Here is a 25,207-nt window from a genome sequence, read left to right as displayed (position 1 = left end):
CTATTCCAAAAAGCCGTGGCCTCTGTAGGCGATGTTGTTTCCTCAGGCTTTGTTCCAGGCCTCAGCTGTCCCCCCCCGCTGTTGTTCCTGTTTTCTCATGTTCACCAGCCACGTTTTCAAATTTGGAGCCCTCTGTTGGCTGTGTCACGTGCTTCCTCTCGGCGCTACCGGCCTTCCGTCCGTGTGTGGTTACCATAGCAATACACACCACATTGTCGATGAGCGTTCAGCCAAACGGGAGCAGGTAAACTAGTTTTGCTTAACATTATTAACATTAATGTGATCTTGCATTAATTACTCAAGAGACACTTAAGAGATAAGTCTGCCTTTCCCGAATGTTACATCCCTAATTATAGAACCTAGCTGTTTCTGACGAACTATTAAAATAACCAGTAAAGTTAAGGTAGCTAGCTAAAAAGCTGGTAAGTTATACAAATATAATGCAGAACTGCCATGTCTCCCTTTTATGGAACACTTTTTGACACATTGACTGTGTAAATTCTTTCCAGAAATGAGTGAAGACGCAGTTTTATCCCTTCAGAGTCACTCCACCACTGTGGACTACAGGGGCAAGGTTCCTGTGGAGCACCTGGACTACGATTACATTGAAAAATGTAAAGATGTGAGATACCTCGAGAAGATCCTGAGAACACTGAGGTAACTGTCTGTTGAGCGATATAGTGTTGTTGGAGGAAACTCACTGTCCCTTTTCTTCCTTTACCTGTGTTCAATGGACTTTTGCTGCTTTTTTTAATCGTATTTATATTTACATGCTCAAAATAAAGCAATCAGTCAGTCCAGTCCCTTTATAGTGTTGGTGAGGTTTTTCTTTATGAAGGTTATAAACTCATCATCATGTCAAGTTTCACTCACTCTCCACTGAGATGGTAAGATGTATGTGCTATATTGCAAATAGATTACGTAACACTTGTCATCAGTTGCAGAGGGATAATAGTGCATGTCATAACAAAATACAGGCTGGCAAATGTGAATGAAAAATATTGCAAAAAAAGCTATTCCTTATTTTTCTTTTTTGTTTGGTTAAAGGTCTGGCGAAGAGGGCATTTATCCTCACCTGATCAAGTTCTGTGAGAGTCACCTGGAGAAACTGGACCCTAAGAGCCGAGCTCTTAGGAAGGAAATGCCTGTAGCCACAGCAGCCAGCCTCTCTAAAGATGAGTGGAACCAAATTGAGGATGAATTGAAAGTATGGTACACATTTTTTTCTTTCTTTTAAAAAAATAAATAAATCCTGTTTACTTTGTTCTCACATGGCTGTTTCTCTAAATACTTTGCTCAGAGATGGCAAGAAGAAACCAAAAAGACTGAAACAACCCTGAAACACCAGTCAGTATTTGATGATCTAGTGAAAGAAAATATGCCACCTGTAAGAGGTTTCAATTGCTTCGTTCCTCTGAGCCAGGTAAAAAAAATCAAGGCATATACAGTACATAACCAGTTACATATATGTATAGAAGACAAATATTCAAACAGAGTTTTTTCTCATGATAGAAAACAGTTCCACAAGAAAGAAAGAAACCCTCAAAATGCGCCCTACCACGTGATTACCGAGAATGGGACAAGTGAGTCATGCTGTCTCCACATTTGTCTATTATATTCAGAAGAAAGACCCCACTGTTGCAGCAGCTGAATTCTCTGTGCATAAAAGCTTCCCAAGTCTTTTTACTTTGTAAAAGGGCTTTAAAGCTAAACTGCTTCCATTACAGTGATCCACAGTTTAAAAACTTGACCTTTAAGTGTATATTTTACACCTTCTTTCCAGGTTCGATGTGGAAAAAGAATGTGAGAAAATAGAGGAGGATGTGGACAAAACTGATCCACCTGCAATTATAAACTCAGGACATCCTAAAATCAAGACTCAAGTGGACACTTCATGTAATCTATTGTGGATAGAAAGTGTTCTTTTGCAGTAATTATTAAGCATACAACGTACATCAGGTGTGTTGGCATTTTTGTGTAACATGTAAGGTTTCCCCTGTGATCCATCCAGTGCTGTCACAACAGGAGAAGCTCTTCCTGGCAAATCGTGAAAAGGACAAAGGCAATGAAGCTTTTAGAGCAAAGGATTATGAGGAGGCGGTCACATACTATTCCAGGTCAGGTTCTTTAAACAACTCATTCATTGCAGAAAGCACTTAGCACCTCTTAAAGGGCTTTTTATCATTTTGCTTGGTATATATTGTAAGTAGTAGACTGTCATCTTTCATTGTAGCTGTAAGTGTTTGTGCAATAATCTCACTGTAAATAGAGGTTTGCTTTATTGTTTATTCCATTACAGGAGCCTTTCCATTATAACAACTGTGGCTGCATACAACAACAGAGCCCAGGCAGAGATCAAGCTCGAGCACTGGCACAATGCCCTGAAAGACTGCCTGAGTGTGCTCGAGCTAGAACCGGGCAATCTGAAAGGTGTGTTAATGTTATTTCTATAATTTCTAACACAATAATGCTTCCAGAATAAATACACCTGCACTTTTAGATGTATTTATATGATGTGGTATACTTTAGCTACAGCAGCATTAGTGTATGTGCTACATATTGTAATGCACTTCTTTCCGTTAGCCCTGCTTCGTCGTGCTGTTGTTTATAATCATATGGGCAACTTCCACATGGCCACTGAAGACCTGAGGACGGTGCTCAGGGAAGAGCCACAGAACACCCCTGCAACTGTAGGTGATGGTACTGAGGCATGTTCATCATGCGCCAGTCTACCTTTCATCCACTAGGTGTCACTGTATTTGTGAAAGTTGAGTGATTTAGTGAGTCTATCACTGGAAGTCTTTCATGTATTTATGTCATTACCATAAATAGAAGATGATGTGGCTTTTTTAACAGATCTGTATCAGTGGAACAGCTCAGGATGTGCTGTGTTTACCCGTCCCCTTTAATTGCATTGTTTAACTTCTGTTTCTATTTATTTGAGTATAATTTAGGTGTAAATGGGAAGAAAATGTTCCTTTTTGTAGTTATACATACACCAGTCACTACAACTAAGTAATCTAGCATAGATTGTGATATGAATAGTTGTGACAAACAAAACATGAGATGTTCTAATGGATGAATTGTTTGTGTTTTAGCAACTTTTGTCTCAAATTGAGAAGAAGATGGAGGAATGCCAACAAGAGAAGCAACGCAAGGGCAAAAAAATCCTCATCCAAGAGATAGAAGAGGCGGATAACCAGACTGACAGTGACAACAAAGCTCATAAAACTGGTGATTGTTTGAACTACTAAAAACAATCAATATCCTTAAACACAGACATAGAGACTATAACGGCGCTAATGGCCATTTATGATAACCCATTTGCATCCAAAAATCAATCAAACCGCAACTGATTTAAATGTTGCTTACTCTCTATTTAACATGCAGTGAAATCGTTTTTCAGTTATAGTCAAGCTTAGGTAAGTTATGAGTTCAGAGGAAACTTAGATTTTTGTTAAAAGTGTGCATTGATCCTTTATTTGACATGTTTTTATTTCACTGTTGATTTCATATTAGCTAGCAAGACTAGCAGGAAGTGAATGAGGTAAACCAGTAGACTGTGGTACACATTTCCCAGATGAGATTTTTCCCTTACTGGAGATATATTTTTATCTATATTCTCATTTAATGAAAAGTAACAAGTTAAGTCATTCCACTGACTTAACTGGACTCAAATCTATTGCTACTCTAATTTATGTAACTTGAATGAGGTGTTAAATTTTAACTTTATAGCAGAAAGTTTTTTGTGTCTTTATAGCTGTGCTGGATTTAGAAGTTGAAGGATTTGCCCTCTAATACAGTCACGATTTATACAGAGCATGTTAGGAAGCTCCAACATTGCCGGTAATAGTAGTGCTTTAGTCACATCCCCTTCTGTCTGCTGTCCTATAGAGAGAGGAAATTCCCCTCTTGTCTCTCTGGGTGAAGGAACAGTGCATGCATGTGTTTTCTGCCCTACCCCCACACAGCCCTTTCATAAGTCACTGTTTGGTATCTCTACTTCCTGGAACTCCCTGTTTGAAGTGGCTCCGTGTCATGTGCTCCTCTCCTCCCACACTATGATGTAACTGCTGACTCTTTCCTGTGGGTGTGACTTCCCCTTCTCTGTCTCTCTCCCTCTGCTTCTCCCCTCCCTCCCTCTCCCTTCCAGCTTGTCTGGTTCAACCTAGCCAGCCCGTGGGAGGGGAGGAGAGATCAGCTACTCCTGTCGAAAGGGGAGACATGGGAAACGCTCATAAAAAGCCCCACGGCAGAGGGGACGGGGGTCCATACGCCGAGTCCAACAGCTCCCACCATGAACACAGGAGGAACAGAGGCAGCTCAGACAAGTACAAAGTCCCGCAGGAAAAGATAGCCAATGGATCAAGCAAGAGAGGCTCGACAGCTTCGGTTCAGGGTGATCAGAGCGGCAGCGGTAAGGCAACTCCAGTTGGAGGAAATGCTGGAGAAACTGTCAACCTTGATGCCCCATGTGGGGCCCTGCCCCCACCCCTGGCCCGGCTAAAGAACGAAGGAAACCTGCTGTTTAAAAATGGACAGTTTGCCGATGCACTGGAGAAATACTCACAAGCCATTCAGGGCTATACAGATTCAGGTAAGCCTCAGGGGCACTCACTGTTGATTGTGTTTGTAATATTTTAGAATATTAAGAAAAAACTATTTAATTAGTTTTATACAGTGAGGTTGCTGGTTAGAAGTTACCTGTGTGCCACCGTGTCACTAATCATAACATTTTTACTCATATCAGTGTGTTATGAGCTGACAAATGAATCAGAACTGATCGACTGTTTTCTCAGCTGTTTATTCATCATCATATTTTAATAACAGCTTTCTATGGTGTCATACTTTAATTTAACTTTAAATCAAAGGTCATAGGGTCGTAGCTATAATGTCAGTGCTTGTCTTTATTTTTGTCACTTTAACACACTGCAGAGACTTACACATGAAAACAGGATAGCAATACAAATCATTTTCCCTATGGAAATAATTCCTCATAAACAATTTCAAATTCTCAGTCTCAGACTTCACATTTTTGTGTGAACAGTTTATTTGCAGTATTCAAAATTTTAGTAAGATCCATTACGATGTTAATATTTAGTGACTTATCCCTGGGATGATGGACTGTGGCTGTACGCAGACAGTGTTGCTGTTTTAGTCTGGTGCTAAGCCTCTCAGCTCAGGTCTGTCCAAGTCACATGACCTCTAACCACTCACTGTGAAATTGAATTTGTAGGACTGCAGCAATAATTCTCACAGAGAGTGAGACGACGAGCAGTTGATGGAGGAAGAGAAACCTCTGCTCACTCTCCGTTAAATATATGGCCTTGTGTCTCTTTCTGTGGACAGCCATAATATACTCAGTTAAGACTGTGAAAGTCGCTGGGCATCATCTATCTGGATTACTGTGGGAAGCACTCCCACAGTAATCCAGATAGATGATGCCCAGCGGAAAAAATTCTGCATGTGTAGATTAGGTCACATCTGTTGTGCTAACAGATGTGACCTAATCTACACATGCAGAATTTTTTCCAATCTGTGAAAAAGGCTCTTTTCAGTAGAAATGAAACTGAACGAGACATTCAAGATACTTTGACAGGCCTCGTAGTTGTGGTATGCACACAGTTGCTGTAGTTTATATGATCTACTGTCACAATAACCTCGCTAAGTGCTCTCAGTTGCTAAGACATCATCATCACTGCCACGCTGTGTCATCATCCATAATCTGTTTTCATCTGATGAGGCAGCACACTGACATGAATGTGTTTAGTGTAGCAGGATAATGTTGCTGTGTTTGAAACATGCACCGTAGACCTGTGTGATTTGCTTAACTCTGTGATAGTGAAGAAAACACTGTTAAGTTAAGGCAGGTGGAGAGAAACAGCGTGCGGACTTTGCACGAGTCAGTTGTCAAAATCTCAAAGGGAAATATATATATATATATATATATATATATATATATACACACACACACACACCCAGCACGCCCCTGCGGGCGGTTTATCCTTCAAGCTCGGGTCCTGGGAGCTTGAGGGTCCTGCGCAGTATCTTAGCTGTTCCCAGGACTGCGCTCTTCTGGACAGAGATCTCCGATGTTATTCCCGGGATCTGCTGGAGCCACTCGCCTAGCTTGGGAGTCACCGCACCTAGTGCTCCGATTACCACGGGGACCACCATTACCTTCACCCTCCACATCCTCTCGAGCTCTTCTCTGAGCCCTTGGTATTTCTCCAGCTTCTCGTGTTCCTTCTTCCTGATATTGCTGTCATTCGGAACCGCTACATCGATCACTACGGCCGTCTTCTTCTGTTTGTCTACCACCACTATGTCCGGTTGGTTAGCCACCACCATTTTGTCCGTCTGTATCTGGAAGTCCCACAGGATCTTAGCTCGGTCATTCTCCACCACCCTTGGGGGCATCTCCCATTTTGACCCATATATATATATATATATATATATATATATATATATATATATATTTATATTACACATATACTAGCTTTTAACCTGCAGATAAAAGCTAGTAAAACATTTAACATGTGTGTGTATGCGTGTCTGTCACTTTGTATTCATAAATCTGAAAGAAAAGAAATGATAGCTCAGTATCTTCCAATAACTGAAGTTTCTTTATTTCATCATGACAGGAGCTCTGTACGTTCTACAGCGCTTCTATAGCTGCTCAGAGAGCACATTAAACAGTCTGTTTTAGACAATAAGTACACGATTCAAACTTTGAGTTCATGATGTCTTTGCAGATATTCTGTATTCCACCCCCAAGATAACTGCAGAACTATGCGTGCTGTTTCCAAGCTGTGTATTACATTTCTGATATTGGTCTCTATTTTCTATGCAGGGATTGATAGTCCAGAAGATCTCTGTATTCTATATTCCAACAGAGCAGCTTGCTACCTGAAAGATGGCAACAGTCAAGACTGCATACAAGATTGCACAAGGTGAGAGAACTGATAAAACTCTACCAGTGTTCAGCAAGATATGTGAAAAGCTGTGGAAGGCAAATGTACGCTTGTCCTTGTGCTTCATCTTAAAGATCAAACTGCTACAAATTTCTGCAGACAGCGTCATCATATACCAGTCTCAGCAGAGGATCTCAGATCATTTATGAGTGGGAGGGGATTTGCACTTGGGTGTGTCGTAAGGGATTGTAATTAATCTCTTTAGAAGTGGTTTATAAGCAGCAGACTGGGCTAACTTAAGGGAGCCTCCCATATGAAAGCCTTTAAATATACTTGATGTGTTTGCAGAAAGATGGGGTTATAGAAAACTTGAATCACACCTTTAGACTTGTTCACTACCTCAGAAACAACATGTACAGACACATCCTTTGCCCTAGCATCGACAGCAGGGGCACCAGACTCGATCCTTTGCTCTTGTCTCATTGCATCTATTTATTCCAATCAGAGCCCTGGAGCTGCAACCATTCTCCCTCAAGCCCCTCCTCCGCCGTGCCATGGCTTATGAGTCCCTGGAGCATTACCGAAAGGCCTACGTGGATTACAAAACTGTGCTGCAGATAGACGTGAGCGTGCAGGCAGCTCACGACAGTGTCAACAGGTATAATGTCCACCTCTCACCTCAGCTAACAGACTCATTAACATTTGGCATCTCAAAAGCAAGTATTGAATTTTACAGCACCCATGTCTATGGCAGTGCATTTCTCATCTATTTTAAACAAGGTGGACACAGACTATCTTTAGCTGTTACAGCAAAGGAAATAAAAAGACAGATGAGACATGGAGATTTTCTTACTCTATCTACCTGCTGTATTTTCCAAATTTGAAAATGTTCTATAATTGAAATCCAGAAATGGAATTATAGCATATTTAGAAGACTAAATCAAAACAAATCATGGTAACCATTACACACAGGCTTATTAGAGACTAACAGATTTAGCTGGTCAAAAGTAGCTCCGGCTAGAGGCTAATCATGTCTCTCAGACTGTGTGTCCCTTCTCTGTTACGCAATACTCACCTGGCTGGTTTGTGTTCAGGAGTACCAGAGGGTCAAAGATATCATTCATCCCCACATTTATCTACAAAGTTACACAATAAGACATAAACTCCCTAAACTGTGGAACAGGGTGGATTAGATGCATCTTTAACACGCTATGTAAGCCTTATCAATGTCTCTCATCTGTGTGCTGTAACAATGACTGAATCACGTCCTCCTCTAGGATCACCCGGCTGCTCATCGAGCAAGACGGGCCAGAGTGGAGAGAGAAACTTCCCGAGATCCCTCTGGTGCCTCTGTCGGCTCAGCAGCACCGCAGAGAGGAGCCACCCAGCGCTGAGGTCCTCCAAGCTCGAGCAGAGAAGGCTGCTAGGGATGCAGGTCTGTTGTTTTTAGAGTCATGATGCTTAATTAATGTTTGTCCCCAGAAACACAGAGTTAGTCAGGGTCAGAAGTGTTGATCGCTGAGCTGGGACAATGAGGAGAGTAGCTGGGACATTTATACATACAGCGGTTATGATGACTGAATAAAATCTAATGTTGACTACATCCAGCATTAACAAACATTTTCTCGAGCAGCTCTTTCTTCTGACATTATAGCTACCTTTGTTCGGTTTTTGAACCATTCTTCTGCTTGATACAGCGATGGAGGAACAAAAGTCTTCCTGTTGTGACTGGAGGAAAATTTGAAAGGCCTATTTTTTATATAAGTGGACGTGTCACCTCTGACCATGCAGTTTCTCTGCTCCCAGGGCTTTTCTACCTATGCTATTTTTAGACTCTAATGAAAGAATAGCACTGCTGGCATAATTTTACCTCCCTGAAGACGCTCTGCAGACACTGCAGCAGATTGATTAGCCCTCGGTCTACACCGGGACTGATTGCTTACTTAACTCTCGTGGCTCATGTCCAGCTAGCACAGCATTAATTTCAAGTGCTTAAACCCTCCAGCTGTGTAGCACAGGCTTATAAAAGCGAGGTCAGTTAAAATGTATTGCAAGTGTCAGTGTGGATATATGAAGTCAAAATGGAGGAGAATGGACCTCGTGTCTGTGTGAGTAAGCGATGTTTAGCAATCACCACTTTGTTTTGTTTTCTAGAAAGGAAAGCCGAAGTCCGTTTTTCAGCTTTGAAACAAGAAGGGAACGATTTTGTGAAGAAGAGCCAATACCAGGATGCTCTGGGAAAGTACACAGAATGCCTTAAGCTAAAGTCAGAGGAATGCACTATCTACACCAACAGGTTAGTCATTTAATTCTCACCTTAATATGAACAGACATGTTCCTGCGGTCTCGTTTCCCCTCTGTTCATCACATCTTCTGCCACTGGTTCACTTTGATGTGGGAAAACAGCCTGAAAATCCCCAAAATTTGTTCAACTGAATTTAAAAAAGGCCGATTAACGACGGCCAGCTGTCATTTGTCAGCCGTGCTTTCAGCTCTGTTTTTAATCCTATCCAGTCGTGCCACCTGTCACTGCTGCCAAATTAGTGTGTATTGGTGGTAAATTGGTGCACAACACAATAGTACATAGATGGTGTTGATCAGGTCACAGAAGAAACTGATGACGTGAATGTTTTCCTATTGTGTGTTGGTGTTTGCATGTGCATGTGGAGCCCTGCTGTGAGAACAGATTGTATGTACAGCCACACCAGAGCAAACATCCATACGCCATTGGTGCACAGCTGCTGAGAGCCATTTGAAAAAATTAAAAACATGAAGATTCATTTAGAAAAGGGGCTCCAGAAGCACATCTCTGAGGTGTAAATCGTAAATCTCATCATCATAGGAAAATGTTCTGTTCTGTTAATGCTGATGGCATGGCTTCAGCTGTTATTATAAAACCTGATTTGCAGTGAGTCACAAATTCATGATACTTCTGAGTCACGTGTCAAATGTGATTAGGTGCCAGTGACAAAAATAAAAATCACAATTGACGTGTGTGTGTGTTTATAGAGCTCTGTGCTACTTGAAGCTGGAGAGGTTCGCTGAGGCCAAGCAGGACTGTGATGCAGCACTGAAACTGGAGCCAACCAATAAGAAGGCCTTCTACAGACGAGCCATGGCTAATAAAGGTCTCAAGGTGAATAGAGCTGGACTTTAATGGCTAATGCCATAAGGGAGTGATTTCTTTTTATTGGGTGGCTAAGGAGTAAAATATCCCTTTCACATATTTCATACATAAAGCTCTCTTTGTATGTTTTCGGTGTCTCCCTCCATCAGGACTACCTGGCTTGCAGCTCGGACCTGCAGGAAGTGCTGCAGCAAGATCCCAACGTGCAGGAGGCTGAGAAGGAGCTGGAGGAGGTCACCAAGCTGCTCAGACAGAGTCTGGCCAGCACTTCACCAAACAAACCCAGGAAGACAGTCCCCATCACAGAGGTGAGTACAGTTTATTCACTTTCATTGAAAATAAATATTTTCCCCTTATTGCATCCAACAGACATATCCACTTTTGACTTTAGAGAGTCTACACGTGTGGTTAGGAAGAAGAGGCATTATAATGATGGGGACTGAAGAATCATGACTTATGGTCAACAAGTGTCCTTTGAATAGTTGTGTGTTTTTAGCTGATTACTCCTGACACCTGCTGGGATACCGTGTGAAATCTGATCAGCTCTGGTTTTATTCTAGCCTAGCACAGATCATAAAGTGCAGCGCTCCCAGCTGTTGTGTACCGTTCGTCTTTGTGCTCCATCCTCATTTACTATTAATGATCTAATGAAGAATAAAAGCACCAAATTAAAGCTTGAGTGGGGCTAGATGTACCATTTTCAGTTTATTGTTAAAAGACAAAAGAGAACACGGAGAAAGCTAAAGTGTAAAATTGTATCCATGCATCTTATGCTGCTTATCTGGGTCTCAAAACTCAGTCTCAGTTTCAGGGGAACACCAGAGTGAAAAGTGGCTGTGCTCCAAGTTTAAAAGGCTACAGATTGTTATGAAGCTCTTGTTTTCCTTTTCTTCAGGTTCAGCACACCAGTAGGTAAAGATGGAAGCTTATAGATCCAATCACTGCATCCCAGACAAATTATTCCTAATTAAGGCAATAGGTGGTGCAGATTTCCCAGATTGTGACTCACTGACAGAGACCGGCTTTCCATTTTTGTCTTTCCTGTTTAAATGTTTCACCCATGTCCGTCTCCCTCCTCAGGTTGAGGATGACGAGAATGTGACCGCTGTCCCTAACTCCAAAAACAGCTGCAAAGGAGAAGACATCAGCATCAACCTCCAGCCAGCCAGCGCCTATGAATTTGGCCAATCCCTGAATGCGGCTCGTAGCTCTGGAAACACAGTGGCCTGCGCGGAACTACTGGCCTCCACGGCCCCAGAGATGCTTCCCCAGTTCCTGAGCACCCAGCTTGATGGACACACCATCAGCTTCATCATGCAGGCCCTGCACTCACACCTACTGGAGAAAGACCCTTATCTGGTCTACCAACACCTCAACCATCTGCACACTGCTGACAGGTTCTCGGTAAGATTAGCATGCAAATATGGTCTGAAAAGCTAAAGTTTGTTTGTAAGATTTTGCAATCAAGCGGTCTGTGTGGTGATAAACGCTGACGCACTGTTTGCAGGTTGTACTAATGCTGCTGGAGAAGGAAGAGCGTCACCACATGACTCAGCTGTTTGAGGATCTCTCAGCCGTGCAGAGCACACAGTTCACTAAGAACGATGTTCAGAACCTGGCCAACAAATATATCTGACCCTCCCCTCTCTGCATGAGCTGCTCCACCACTGCTCTTGGATCTATGCAAAACACTGCACAAGAACTGAGTACACAAAGGCAGGAAGCTGCAGAATGAGCAATACAATGGAACCGAGTTGATTCACTCTACTGGTCTGTAATGTCTGTGACGATATAAAAAAAAAAAATCTATTTTTCTCTCCAGAACATTTTGCTATGCAGTTTTACTTTTGTACACACCATGCACCATTTGCATTGTACAACAGTGGGACTCAGTGGACCTTTCACCGTAGTGTATTAATAAACAAGGTCCAATGTGCTGTTGTGTAACACAGCAGGCAGGTGTTTCCTCACTCCAGGCAGTAGCTTTTGCTTAGGACAGGCTTCATCGAGCTGATCTGCTCTTTGAGCCCAGTCGCTTTCTGAAATCATTTTATAAAAGACCAGCTGTCACATACCAAAAACTATTCAGTGCATGTTAAATATAAACAAACAAAAAGCTAATTTCCTTCCAAGTTTAAAAGTGCGTCTTTGCTGCATCTTAAGTAACTATTTTAATATGACCACATGTATGGTGTTATCTTAATGGGTGAAAGAGACCTGCATGTCTCACTGCTGTTCATGTGAGTGTAACAGAACTTACAATGTTGTAGCAAAAAAAAATTCTTGCTCTCCTTTAAGTCATCTATGCAAATTTGTAGCTCTGTGTTCCTGTATTGATTCCATTCATAAAGGCAAGTCTCTGTCTTCACCATGTGAAATGACATTGTGCCGTTGAGCCTGTTTACCTGCACCATCAGCTTCACAGCAGATGGCAGCACACTGGAGAGAAGCAGCATCTTTATAAGATGTGTGCCTTGGATTTCAGTCTAGGGGTCGACTTAGTGTGGTGAGCATATCGGTACTCGTAAAGAAAAAGTCTATTTATATCATTCTGTAGCTTTAATAAATTTCTTTAATGACTTGGATTTATCACACACATATATTCACTTGGCTCCAAACTCAGAACTGTTTTAAATGTGTAATTTATTTGCTATTTAAAGTCATTCTGTCCATGTTATAAGTAATAAATATCAATCTTTCTGTATTGTGAATCTAAAGACTGCCTGAATCCAAACTTTTTGTTTTCTCATGTTTCATTAAATCTACATGAATGTAAAATTTAGCATAAGGATGTAAATTTGGGGGAAGGAGGGAATAATTCTGCATTTTCCACAGCTTCTCTTAACAGTGGCTTTTAACATTGTGTCAGTAGATTTGTAAAAATTGTGTATTCTATTCACAGAGGGCTATTCAATAAACTGGGAAACATGGTTTTTTTCCTTCTTTAGCTCATAACAAGTAACGGAAAGTTTCAGAAGAGACACTAAAGATGGAGTGACATGATGTTTTTGTGTCTTACATACGTTGTAATAATGGTGTTTGCCATAGCAAGGCCCAATATAACAGCTAAGGATTATTGGGTGGCTGTGGCTACAATGTAGCTTGCCATTGCCAGTGTGTGAATGTGTGTGTGAATGGGTGGATGACTGGTTGTGTAAAGCGCTTTGGGGTCCTTAGGGACTAGTAAAGCGCTATACAAATACAGGCCATTTATTCATTTTGAACAGTGAATAATGCAAAACTTCTCTTAACAGAGTCTAATAGTAAAAATATGAAGTTTTAAATGATCATAATAGGTCCACTTTGTGTATTTAAAGTACTTTTGTTAACTTAAAAATTTGGAAACCGTAAACATTTCATATATAGTTGTTTTTATTTTTTTGATATGCATTTACACGCATATAGTAAAGCAAATTACCAAACAAATATACAAATACCTTATGCAATTCTGCACAAATTACAAATTATATCTGGCACTAGTGTTCAATTTAGGATTGAGAAACTGGAATTTGGGTGAAGAATGAGAAACCGAACTAAGGGGGAAGAACAAAACTGCTTTTCTGTAATGCAGGGAAGGAGTGCAGCAGAAGCCGAATCCACCGAACCAAAGAGTTCATTCTGTAACAGACCTGGGTCAGGATACCACTCAATGGTTGAGGTTCACCTGAGCTGACTCGGTGGCCCCCAGTAAAGCAGACCACGGAGCGGTAAACACAGGCTTAAGCAAACACTCTGAAATAAAGAAGAACTTAACTTCAAGTCTGCTCAGCAGCACCGATTGGCAACACAAACAGGAACTCACAGGACAAATCAATAAGGAAGGTAACCATTAACCAACCTCTGCATCCCCATTAACCTTTGTGCATTGCAAAACATCAATGTCATAGGAAATACAGGTAACAGTGCAGGTGCCTCGGGCCGTTGTACAGCCCTGGTTATTTGCGTAGCATTTGTGAAGCATGTACAAAAACAGCAGTCTGTGTGTCTGTATAATTTCGGATCATATCATTCATCCCTGTGGTTTCAAAAGGATGCACAATACTGCATCTACAGCTGACAAGTCAAAGGTTTAAGATTTAACAAGAGCCTGAGTGCTGTCTTTGGTAGGCAATTGAAAAGTCTTCATTTACCAGATCTATCATAGGAGCATCCCTCCTACACAGTCAGACATTCTGCAATGAGTTGTTGTGGTTGTTGATTGGAATCTAGAAGACACGGTGGAGATAAACGGAACACAAACAGCTTCTTGAAGGCACCATGAGTTAACAAAGAAAGATATCAAAGCTCTCTCTTACTCAGTGAGGCGAAACCATCAGCCTGAATAAATCACCTTTCAACAGGACAAAAAGTTTCTTTGTACAATTTCACAGAATTGACCAACCCATTGGTTAATGTTATTATAATGACTTTAAGCATTATCTCAACATCTACGGCCTTCCAGAGACCTTTTGTCAAATCAAGAAATAGCCCCCACCCACACCCTCAACATATATCATTACAAACTTTCCACAGAGCAAGATGAGGCCCAGGCTTCCTGAGTCACCTTAGTGCTAGAACATGCACTGAATTAGGCTACAGGTCTCAAATCGTTTCTTAGCGAGCTGCTAAAAAAAACAAAGCACCATCGCCCACAATGGGACAATAGCTGTGTGTGCATCCATTTAAAAACAATCTCAGTTGTTTTTAAGTCAGCTTTAGAGCTAAAATGATTCAGGACATTGAGCCCAGGCCTTGGTCTTCTACAATTTAATTTCAAACACAGATCCATGACAAAAAACAACCAGTCTAATAATAAATACAGATGAGAACTCCCAGGTTCCCTCTGTTAACTAATACGTGTTGGGGAAAATAAAAATAAGTTGTATTGCCTTGTCCCTGCTTGGTTAACTTCTCTTATTGTGTTGCATCCAGACAGTACGGCCAAAATCAAATACTAGCAAAACTGGCACAGTGGTTTTACTTTAGTCTACACAGATAAATCTGACACACCCGAGTCAGTGGGTTGCCTTCTGTTACAGGTGGCCAGCGAGTGACAAAAATGTGTCAGCACAGGGAGAAACATCAGCATTCATAACCTTAAAATTTCTCACGCGGCTGCACTGCAGAAGCCTTTTTTAATACTTCACTCAGTGGCTGCTTTTCAACAGAGGATGTCCAATCCAAAAGTAACATGTCCCCTTTACAAGGGAATAACAGAAAATGCAGGTTAAACTTTAAGCTAGGATTGTTATGTTAGTGGAGGAAAAGGATGTTGAAACAATGTGTGTGCAGCACTTATGGTATTGAGATTTTAAATATCAGTCTGTATACAGGAGTTCTTGGGCTGATGCTGCGTCTGGGCTGGCTGTTGTGGTTGATGATGCTGGGTGTTGTTGTTGTTGGTTTCCTTCAACATCTCTCCGGTGTTGCTGTGAGAGTCCGGCTCAGTGGGGCACACCAGGTTGACATTCTCCTCTGCTATGAAGCAGAGAGGGGGGAGCTCTGTGCTGTGACCCAGGGAGGACGTGGTGGAGGTGGGGGAGTTGGGGGTGGCCACAGCACTCTGTCCCTGGGAGGAGGATGAAGAAGTGGGGCAGGTCTCCAGGCGGTCGTTCTCCACTTCAGGCAGGGGGCTGACTGTGGCAAAGCGCGTGTGGTAGTCGCCACCGCTGGAGCCGTGGCTACACGAGGTCTTCATGCTCTCCAGGTCGGAGCAGCTGAACTCAGAGAAGTGGCTGGAGTGGGAGTCGGCCACTGATGGCAGGCTGCCGCTCAGCGAAGGAGAGTCGAACTCTGAGGAGTTGGTGCTGCGCTGCTCCAGCAGCTGAGCATCCATGTCCTCCCGTGTCTCATTGATCTTTGTGCCTCCTCCCCCTTTCTTCCGCAGCTTGCCTTTGCTCTTCTTGCCCCCTGAGCTGGAGGAGGAGGAGCAGGAGGCCTCTTTGGCCCACTTAGTGGAGGTTCCTTTGCCCTCTGCAGAGGTGCAGCCATTAGAGGGACAGGTCCAGCCGCAGCGACCAACGTGGCTGCCGTCATCAATGCTGCTGCTGCCGCTGTGATGCCGTAGTTTGCCAGGTTTGGATTCAATGTCAACCTGCACCTCCATACTGTTCCCATCTCTGGAAGAAGAGAGGACACAGGAAACATGAGTTGCATGTAGTTTGTGTTCAGCACAATTAAGCATCCAGAGGGCTGTTATTCATAACATATAGTGACTATAGACTCTAGATGACCATTTTATCTTTGAATAGCACTAGCCTAATTTGTTACCAACTAGTACAATAGGTTAGAAATTAGGCTAGGTTCAAAACATGATGATATAAACAATAATACTTTGTGTTCAGTTGACGTGAGCACAGGTTTACAATAATACAGGTATTATTCACTAATCCGCTGCATCTGTTTCACACTATGAAGCTACAAAGAACTGGACTAAACATGCTAATGAACAGAAGATCATGCTTTCTCGACTTATCCAAACCTATGATGCTCACCTGTCAAGAGGCATGTAGGCATTAAGAATGGATCCAGCCATTGCTTTGGTGCTAGCATTGTCGCTGACTGTTCCCAGGCTCACTGTGCCGGACTCGCCACTAAGACTGCAGCGCTCCTTCTGCACATCAGCCTGCACCTCCAGCCTGACAACAGAGAGAGAGAGAAAATAAGACAATGCAGGAGAGCACACTGAAGTCACAACCACATTTAAATATTGCAGCACACATTTACCTGTTCAGATAATTGACCATGGCGCTGCCAGACAGGCTGCCGGTGATGCTGGCTCCAGCCAGGGCCATGGTGGAGGCCGTCTCACTCAGGTTGTCCCTAATGGCCCCCAGACGGTCCATGTGGCTGCCGCTTGCACTCAGGCTGCCTGTCAACCCACCGACACTGCCTTCACCTATACTGGGGTTGTTCCTGGCGTCTGCGACTGATGTAGTATCTACACAGAACATGAAACAAAACAAAATATATCAGCGTGGAATTTAAAAAAACAAACAAAAAAATTCAATTCAATTCAATTCAATTCAATTTTATTTATATAGCGCCAAATCACAACAAAAGTCGCCTCAAGGCGCTTCATAGATACAGAGAAAAACCCAACAATCATATGACCCCCTATGAGCAAGCACTTTGGCGACAGTGGGAAGGAAAAACTCCCTTTTAACAGGAAGAAACCTCCGGCAGAACCAGGCTCAGGGAGGGGCGGCCATCTGCTGCGACCGGTTGGGGTGAGAGAAGGAAGACAGGATAAAGACATGCTGTGGAAGAGAGACAGAGGTTAATAACAGATATGATTCAATGCAGAGAGGTCTATTAATACATAGTGAGTGAGAAAGGTGACTGGAAAGGAAAAACTCAATGCATCATGGGAATCCCCCGGCAGCCTACATCTATTGCAGCATAACAAAGGGAGGATTCAGGGTCACCTGGTCCAGCCCTAACTATATGCTTTAGAAAAAAGGAAAGTTTTAAGCCTAATCTTAAAAGTAGAGATAGTGTCTGTCTCCCGAATCCAAACTGGAAGCTGGTTCCACAGAAGAGGGGCCTGAAAACTGAAGGCTCTCCCTCCCATTCTACTTTTAAATACTCTAGGAACAACAAGTAGGCCTGCAGAGCGAGAGCGGAGCGCTCTAATAGGGTGATATGGTACTACAAGGTCATTAAGATAAGATGGGGCCTGATTATTTAAGACCTTGTATGTGAGGAGCAGGATTTTGAATTCAATTCTGGATTTAACAGGAAGCCAATGAAGGGAAGCCAAAACAGGAGAAATATGCTCTCTCTTTCTAGTCCCTGTCAGGACTCTTGCTGCAGCATTTTGGATTAGCTGAAGGCTTTTCAGTGAGTTTTTTGGACATCCTGATAATAATGAATTACAGTAGTCCAGCCTGGAAGTAATAAATGCATGAACTAGTTTTTCAGCGTCACTCTGAGACAGGATATTTCTAATTTTAGAGATGTTGCGCAAATGGAAGAAAGCAGTCTTACATATTTGTTTAATATGTGCGTTGAAGGACATGTCCTGGTCAAAAATGACTCCAAGGTTCCTCACCGCGTTACTGGAGGCCAAGGTAATGCCATCCAGAGTAAGAATCTGATTAGATACCATATTTCTAAGATTTTCAGGGCCGAGTACAATAACCTCAGTTTTATCTGAATTAAGAAGCAGAAAGTTAGCGGCCATCCAGGTCTTTATGTCTTTAAGACATTCCTGCAGTTTAACTAATTGGTGTGTGTTATCTGGCTTCATGGACAGATAGAGCTGGGTGTCATCTGCATAGCAGTGAAAATGTATGCTATGTCTTCTAATGATACTGCCTAAGGGAAGCATGTATAATGTAAACAGAATTGGTCCTAGCACTGAACCCTGTGGAACTCCATAATTAACCTCAGTGTGTGAAGAGGACTCTCCATTTACATGCACGAATTGGAGTCTATTAGATAGATATGATACAAACCACTGGAGCGCAGTACTTGTAATACCTACAGCATGTTCTAATCGCTCTAATAGGATATTATGATCAACAGTATCGAACGCTGCACTGAGGTCTAGCAGGACAAGCACAGAGATGAGTCCACTGTCAGAGGCCATAAGAAGATCATTTGTAACCTTCACTAAAGCTGTTTCTGTGCTGTGCTGAGCTCTGAAACCTGACTGAAACTCTTCAAATAAACCATTCCTCTGCAGATGATCTGTTAGCTGTTTGACAACTACTCTTTCAAGGATTTTTGATATGAAAGGAAGGTTGGAGATTGGCCTATAATTAGCTAAGACTGCTGGGTCTAGAGATGGCTTTTTGAGTAAAGGTTTAACTACAGCCAGCTTGAAGGCCTGTGGTACATAGCCGATTATTAGGGATAGGTTGATCATATTTAAGATCGAAGAATTAATTAATGGCAGGACTTCTTTGAGCAGTTTTGTAGGAATGGGGTCTAAAAGACACGTTGATGGTTTGGAGGAAGTAATTATTGAAGTTAACTCAGAAAGATCAATTGGAGAAAAAGAGTCTAACTTAATATCAATGGTACTAAGAGTAGCTGTAGATAATATTACATCTGTGGGATGATTATTGGTAATTTTTTCTCTAATGATAAAAATTTTATTTGTGAAGAAGTTCATGAAGTCATTACTAGTTAACGTTAAAGGGATGGTTGGCTCAAAAGAGCTCTGACTTTTTGTCAGCCTGGCTACAGTGCTGAAGAGAAACCTAGGGTTGTTCTTATTTTCTTCAATCAGTGATGAATAGTAAGATGTTCTGGCTTTGCGGAGGGCTTTCTTATAAAGCAGCAAACTATTTCTCCAGGCTAAATGATGATCCTCTAGATTTGTGACACGCCATTTCCTCTCCAGATTACGAGTCATCTGCTTTAGGGTACGTGTTTCAGAATTATACCACGGAGTCAGGTACTTCTGATTTGAGGCCTTAGTTTTCACAGGAGCTACAGTATCCAGAGTCGTACGTAGTGAGGAGGTGAAATTATTAACAAGATAATCGACCTCTGTTGGGGTAGCGTTCAGATAGCTGCTTTGCTCTGTGTTGGTACAGGGCATTGGAGATGATAACAGTGGGTGGATTATATTCTTAAACTTAGTTACAGTGCTTTCAGAAAGACATCTACTTTGATAAAGTCTACTCTTCACCGCTGTGTAATCAATTATTGTAAAAGTAAATGTTATCAGGAAATGATCAGACAGGAGAGGGTTTTCAGGAGACACTGTTAAATGTTCAGGTTCGATGCCATATGTTAAAACAAGATCTAGAGTGTGATTAAAGTGGTGGGTGGGTTCTTTTACATTTTGAGAGAAACCAATTGAGTCTAATAACAGATTAAATGCCATGTTGAGGCTGTCATTTTTAGCATCTACATGGATGTTAAAATCACCCACAATAATTATTTTATCTGAGCTCAGAACTAAATTAGATATAAAGTCTGAGAAATCAGACAGAAACTCTGTGTAAGGCCCAGGTGGACGATAGATGATAACAAGTAAGACTGGTTTCTGAGTTTCACAGCTGGGGTGGACAATGTTAAGCATCAGGCTTTCAAATGAATTAAAAGTCTGTCTTGGTCTTTCATTAATTAATAGGCTGGTGTGAAAAATTGCTGCCACACCGCCCCCTCGGCCTGTGCTTCGAGATTTCTGGTAGTTAGAATGGCTCGGGGGTGTTGATTCATTTAAACTAACATAATCATCCTGCTGCAACCAGGTTTCTGTAAGGCAGAGTAAATCAATTTGTTGATCAATTATTAAGTCATGTACTAACAGAGACTTGGAGGAGAGAGACCTAATATTTAATAATCCACATTTCACTGTTTTACTCTTTGGTTCAGATGTGGATACTGTATTGTTCTTTCTTTGTGATTGTTTATGTTTAAGTTGTTTGTTGCTGGTTTTTAGTTTGTTTTTTGTCTTTTTGGAAGCTGACACAGTCTCTATGGAGATGGGTTTTTGGGGGGGTAGCAGGAGGAGAGAAGCTGCAGAGAAGCGTGTAAGACTGCAACTCTGCTTCCTGGTCCCAACTCTGGATAGTCATATTTTGGGGGGTTTAATAAATTTGTCCATATTTCTAGAAATGAGAGCTGCTCCATCCAAAGTGGGATGGATGCCGTCTCTCCTAACAAGACCAGGTTTCCTCCAGAAGGTTTGCCAATTATCTATGAAGCCCACATCGTTTCTGGGACACCACTCAGACAGCCAGCAATTTAAGGAGAACATGCGGCTAAACATGTCACTCCTGGTCTGATTGGGGAGGGGACCAGAGAAAACTACAGAGTCCGACATTGTTTTGGCAAAGTTGCACACCGATTCAATATTGATTTTAGTGACCTCCGATTGGCGTAACCGGGTGTCATTACTGCCGACGTGAATTATGATTTTACTGAATTTACGTTTACCCTTAGCCAGCAGTTTTAAATTTCCTTCAATGTCGCCTGCTCTGGCCCCTGGAAGACAATTGACTATGGTTGCCGGTGTCTCTAGCTTCACATGTCTGAGAACAGAATCGCCAATTACCAGAGTTTGACCCCCGGCGGGTGTGTCGCCGAGTGGGGAAAAACGGTTAGACACATGAACGGGTTGGTGGTGTACCTGGGGCTTCTGTTTAGGACTATGCTTCCTCCTCACCGTGACCCAGCCGCCCTGATTCCCCAGCTGCTTGGGACCTGCCGGGGAACAGCTAGCGGGGCCTACGCTATTTTCGGCTGCACCAGCTACAGGGGCCTGGCTAGCTGCGGGTGAATGAAGGGTGCGAAGCCGAGTCTCCAATTCAGTAATCCTGGCCTCCAGAGCTGCAAATATGCTACATTTGTTACAGATATCATTACTGCTAAAGGAGGCCGAGGAGTAACTAAACATCTGACACAATGAGCAAGAAAGTGCAGGAGGGACAGGTGAAGTAGCCATGGTGCTAATGAGTCGGCTACGAGCTAAGCTAGGCTAGCGAGACAGTACAGAGACAGTGAGTGAATACTTTGGCTATAAATTAGGTAGTGAGTACACAGAAAGTGTGCTTCGGAGGAAGCACGTGAAGATTATACTATGAAAGAAGAATGTATTTAAAAAACATATCAGTTTGTTCATCCGTCTGTTCTTTGCTTATCTTGACAGGTTTTCACTGAAGATTCTCTTCAGTCTTAGTTTGTGTATTATAAGTGCAGTGCCAAGTATGAGGATGTGGCTCTGTATGTGGGTGAAGGGGCAGTCAGGCACATTTGTATGGCTCTCTTTAACTTAACTCTTTAACTTAAACCATCACAAGTTACTGTCTAACCCTAACCCTTACCTAAAACTAGCATTTTAATCCTCAAACACACCTTTGAAGTGTGAAAAGAGGAAAAATGTAAAATAAAAGTATACTGCCAAGTACACTTTTCAAAGCAACTGTAGGCCTGGAAAAGTGAAGAGGCAGAGGAAGTACAGTTTACTGTGGAAGGAAAGAGTACTTGCCATGAGTGAAGCAAGCAAAAGATCTTATTTACAAATAATGTCGATTGGCATAACACGCCCTCTTGGTTTTGGGTGGTGGGCTAGTTCAGATCGGGACTGGAAATCGAACCTTACCAGCGGCAGCTGCCCCGCTCCCAACGTTCATGTCATTTTCATCATCAAACTCGATGCGAACTCCCTTCCCGTTCCCAGCGGAGACACCACACCCACCACTACGGCACAGAGAGATGGGTACCACGCCGTAGACATATGCAAGCATGATAGGAACTCCAATGCCTAAGAGGTGAAAGAGTCGAGAGACATAGACACACCAGGGTCAAATAAGGTCAGAGCACTAAAAAAATAAAAATAAAAAACATAACAGACCATCCCTCTTTGATTTTTCCCATGTTTACAAAATAGCTAATGAGAAATGATGAGTGAAAATAAACTTTTGTATAATCTGAACTTGAACATTAAACATAAGAAATTCCTGATTCCAACAAAGTCAAACACAGGCACAGCATGTCATTAAAGATCTCCAGTGAGAAGAGAACTAGAGAGTTGGGAGGGTGCAGGTTAGAGCACAGACTGACCGACAGTGACTGCAGCCACTACTGGAGACACGATGACAGACAGAGTCACCCCACCAGCGATCACCAGGTTCCTCTTGTGGTTGGAAATATCTTTGCCTTCGTAGCGGTTATGGATCTGACAGAGAAAAGTGGCACAAATGTGAGAGACACATTTAGAGGAGAGTGAACTTGCACTTAACGTATGAGCTGAGTCCTCAAAGACACCACTGAAAAAGTATGATTAACAGTGTTGTTGTGGAGCAGATTTCTACAATAAAAATAAAAATGCTTATTGTTTACCTTTTACCTGCTCCTCAGAAATTATTTTAGAGGCACTGGCAATACTATGACAACTTTACTGAGCTACTGTTGCAGGAGACAGAACTCTTGTCTGCCTCTCTGTCTTTTGGTGTAAATTTTTACTACCATCAACTTCCTCTTTAAGAAACCACAAATGAGACAACTCTTTGATGAATGCTGTTTCTTTAGGTTGGCTGACATTTTCTTTGTTGCATTCTGTTCTTTTGCACTGCCCGCATTTCATTGCAGAAACAATACAAATGTGGTAGTGCTAGTGGCAAAAAGCCCCTATAAAACACCTGGGACAATGGTTCAAAGATAACTATATTGACTTTGGTGCTTGTGGAGTGTAAGTGATTCATGTTCAGATGTTTCATGTATGTTGTGATCACTTCTGAATGTGCGCTGGACGTTTGCAGAGAAGAAAAGTCAGTTGGCTCAAGATTCTTGCTGGCAGCCTTTCGTGGGGAATTTTGGAGACCAACTGGTTTCATTTTATTGTAATGTGAAGTTCTTATTCTAAACAGATCCCGACTTGTGAGTAACACAAAACAAGTGCACATATACACAGACACACAGGTTAGTAACACATGACTGTTGCTGGCTCGGATCAACTCCAGAGTTTGGGAAAATGAGATGACTGAGGGTACATTGGCCGCTCAGTAGAACTAGCTGGTTACTGATTGTTGCAGTGATTGTTTCTGGCTATTCGCCATGTTTACTTTGATTGCTGACAGCAGTGACATGAATAAAGTTATGCAACAAGCATGTGGACATTCTGAAAGGATTAAAGGGTACATGCAACACTAAGAATGAATTATGACTTTATAATACTATAAATCTACATAGAGACACATCCCAATAATAAACAAAATCCGTGTAGTAAAAACTATGAGCAGGAAAACTGAAATATATCCCAATCTACTGTGTAGGTATGTGTGCGCAAGGCCTTACCTTCCTTCCCACATATACAGGAATACCAATAATCATGGCAGGGATAGCTATGCCTGCAATGAGTGCAATGCCAACAGGGGCACCCACGAGTGTTCCCAGTTGCCAAAGAATCTTCTTCTTTCTGCTCCACGGCTTCTTTCCCCAGAAAGTACAGCCTGATGGACTGAGAGAGGTAAAGACGAGCAGAAACAGTGAGAAATGTTCACAGGAAGAGCAAGCGCTGGATAGCCTTCTAATCTCAGGTACCAATCTGGAAACAAAAGTTAACCAGCAAATAAACGGTGGAACAACTACTAGCTATGTGCTGTAGTTACAGGGTGTCACATGACCAACAGGTTTTCATCACAGCAGGATCTTTTTTTTTTTTTTTTTTTTAAATTGCTAAATTCTTAAAATACTTGTAGTGAAACCGTTGGTCCAACAGCATGTACTTTATGTCTATTAGTATATACTGTATATGTATGTGTTAAGATGCTTACCTCAGGTAGTGCAAGTCTGAGATCTCTTTCATGCAGAGCCAACAGAACTCGCAGCCACAGACAGCGCACGTCATGTGGTTACAGCTGCCATCATTCATCTTGATGATGTAAGCAGCACAGCGTGGACACGGCTTGATGTCATCAGCTAGAAGTAACAACAGAGTATGATTTACAACAGTGAAATATGGGTTAGGGATTGCTCATTGAGGACTGATGATCAGCGTTGTCTTCTTTTGTTTTTTTTCCCTTCTCCTAATAAGCGTGTTGTGTAAAATCGTTAAGTCAGCCCACCTGCAGCTCCACTCTCTTGACTGTAGTTGAGGGAGGATGAGCGCACCGTTCTGAGGCGGAGGCTCTGGGCTCTTTGCTGGCGCGCTGCGTCACAGGTCTGGTTGGGATGCCACAGCTGCTTACAGTGGTAACAGAACTCTGTGCCGCAGCCCTCCCTCCCACAGGTGAGCTTCGGACAGCTGGCACACCCGAAGGCAATAACTGCATACCTGCCAGGGGACGCACAAAAAAAGTCATAAGGCAAAACACTACACCATGGTGCCCGCAAAGAATCTGAATTTAAGTCACATGAAAAGTCGATACATGCCAAATGTTGAGGCTTCTGGTTCTAGAAGGATTTTACTATGAAGGAAAACAACTGCATCATGCAGAAGCAGCAAAATGTTTCTAACCAGAATTTTAGACAAAAATTAAAGTGATGAAAATGAAGATGCTGAAAATTAAGCTGACATTTGAGAAAAGGTCAAGAGAAATGGTGTTCATTTTTTTTTTTTTTTTTTTTTTTTTTTTTTTTACTCGAACTCTGCAGCAGGAAGTCCTATGATGGCTTAAAAAAAGTACTGTACTGCCTCTGCTATGGTTGGGCAGTCAGCTAAACTCCTTCCCCACATCAAGACTCTGACGACACGATTCCCGGTTCACAGGTTTATTGACACAGG

The 25,207-nt window shown here is 42.2% G+C and overlaps 2 protein-coding genes across 3 annotated transcripts in view; one reads left to right on the top strand and one right to left on the bottom strand.

The window, feature by feature from the left end:
- Window positions 1-97: 97 nt before the first annotated feature.
- Window positions 98-12,958, top strand: spag1b (sperm associated antigen 1b). Its single transcript, XM_085366133.1, has 19 exons — window positions 98-244; window positions 542-657; window positions 1,048-1,207; window positions 1,301-1,423; window positions 1,513-1,583; window positions 1,784-1,896; window positions 2,012-2,117; window positions 2,300-2,430; window positions 2,584-2,690; window positions 3,099-3,234; window positions 4,154-4,597; window positions 6,854-6,953; window positions 7,420-7,572; window positions 8,192-8,349; window positions 9,069-9,210; window positions 9,924-10,050; window positions 10,191-10,349; window positions 11,122-11,445; window positions 11,549-12,958. The coding sequence occupies exons 1-19, from the start codon at window positions 98-100 to the stop codon at window positions 11,675-11,677; spliced, it is 2,946 nt and encodes a 981-aa protein (XP_085222259.1). The 3' UTR covers window positions 11,678-12,958.
- A 459-nt stretch (window positions 12,959-13,417) lies between these two features.
- LOC146622272 (E3 ubiquitin-protein ligase RNF19A-like) overlaps window positions 13,418-25,207 on the bottom strand; it is a 49,370-nt gene continuing 37,580 nt past the window's right edge. Inside the window, exons 3-10 of one of the 2 annotated variants that reach the window (XM_085366135.1) lie at window positions 24,549-24,757; window positions 24,258-24,402; window positions 23,779-24,028; window positions 22,546-22,660; window positions 22,085-22,246; window positions 16,747-16,960; window positions 16,515-16,658; window positions 13,418-16,139 (exon numbers count right to left, since the gene is read on the bottom strand). In XM_085366135.1, coding sequence (XP_085222261.1) covers window positions 15,332-16,139; window positions 16,515-16,658; window positions 16,747-16,960; window positions 22,085-22,246; window positions 22,546-22,660; window positions 23,779-24,028; window positions 24,258-24,402; window positions 24,549-24,757 — 2,047 coding nt within the window. In that variant the 3' untranslated portion in view covers window positions 13,418-15,331. The remainder of the gene's footprint in view (window positions 16,140-16,514; window positions 16,659-16,746; window positions 16,961-22,084; window positions 22,247-22,545; window positions 22,661-23,778; window positions 24,029-24,257; window positions 24,403-24,548; window positions 24,758-25,207) is intronic. The other variant, XM_085366136.1, reaches the window with a different exon arrangement.

This window comes from Diplotaxodon limnothrissa, linkage group LG11 (genome assembly GCF_057381915.1).
Source record: "Diplotaxodon limnothrissa isolate DT_005_m linkage group LG11, D_limnothrissa_male_GT1.1, whole genome shotgun sequence".
NCBI classification, from domain to species: domain Eukaryota; kingdom Metazoa; phylum Chordata; class Actinopteri; order Cichliformes; family Cichlidae; genus Diplotaxodon; species Diplotaxodon limnothrissa.
Note: the sequence above shows the minus strand (reverse complement) of the source record. Positions and strands in the feature narration are given on the sequence as shown.

Coding starts and splice junctions, on each gene's coding strand:
- spag1b (XM_085366133.1), top strand. CDS start 98: ATGTTCACCAGCCACGTTTTCAAATTTGGAGCCCTCTGTTGGCTGTGT. Junction 8,350..9,068: donor GAAGGCTGCTAGGGATGCAG/GTCTGTTGTTTT, acceptor TTTGTTTTCTAG/AAAGGAAAGCCGAAGTCCGT. Junction 10,350..11,121: donor AGACAGTCCCCATCACAGAG/GTGAGTACAGTT, acceptor CTCCCTCCTCAG/GTTGAGGATGACGAGAATGT.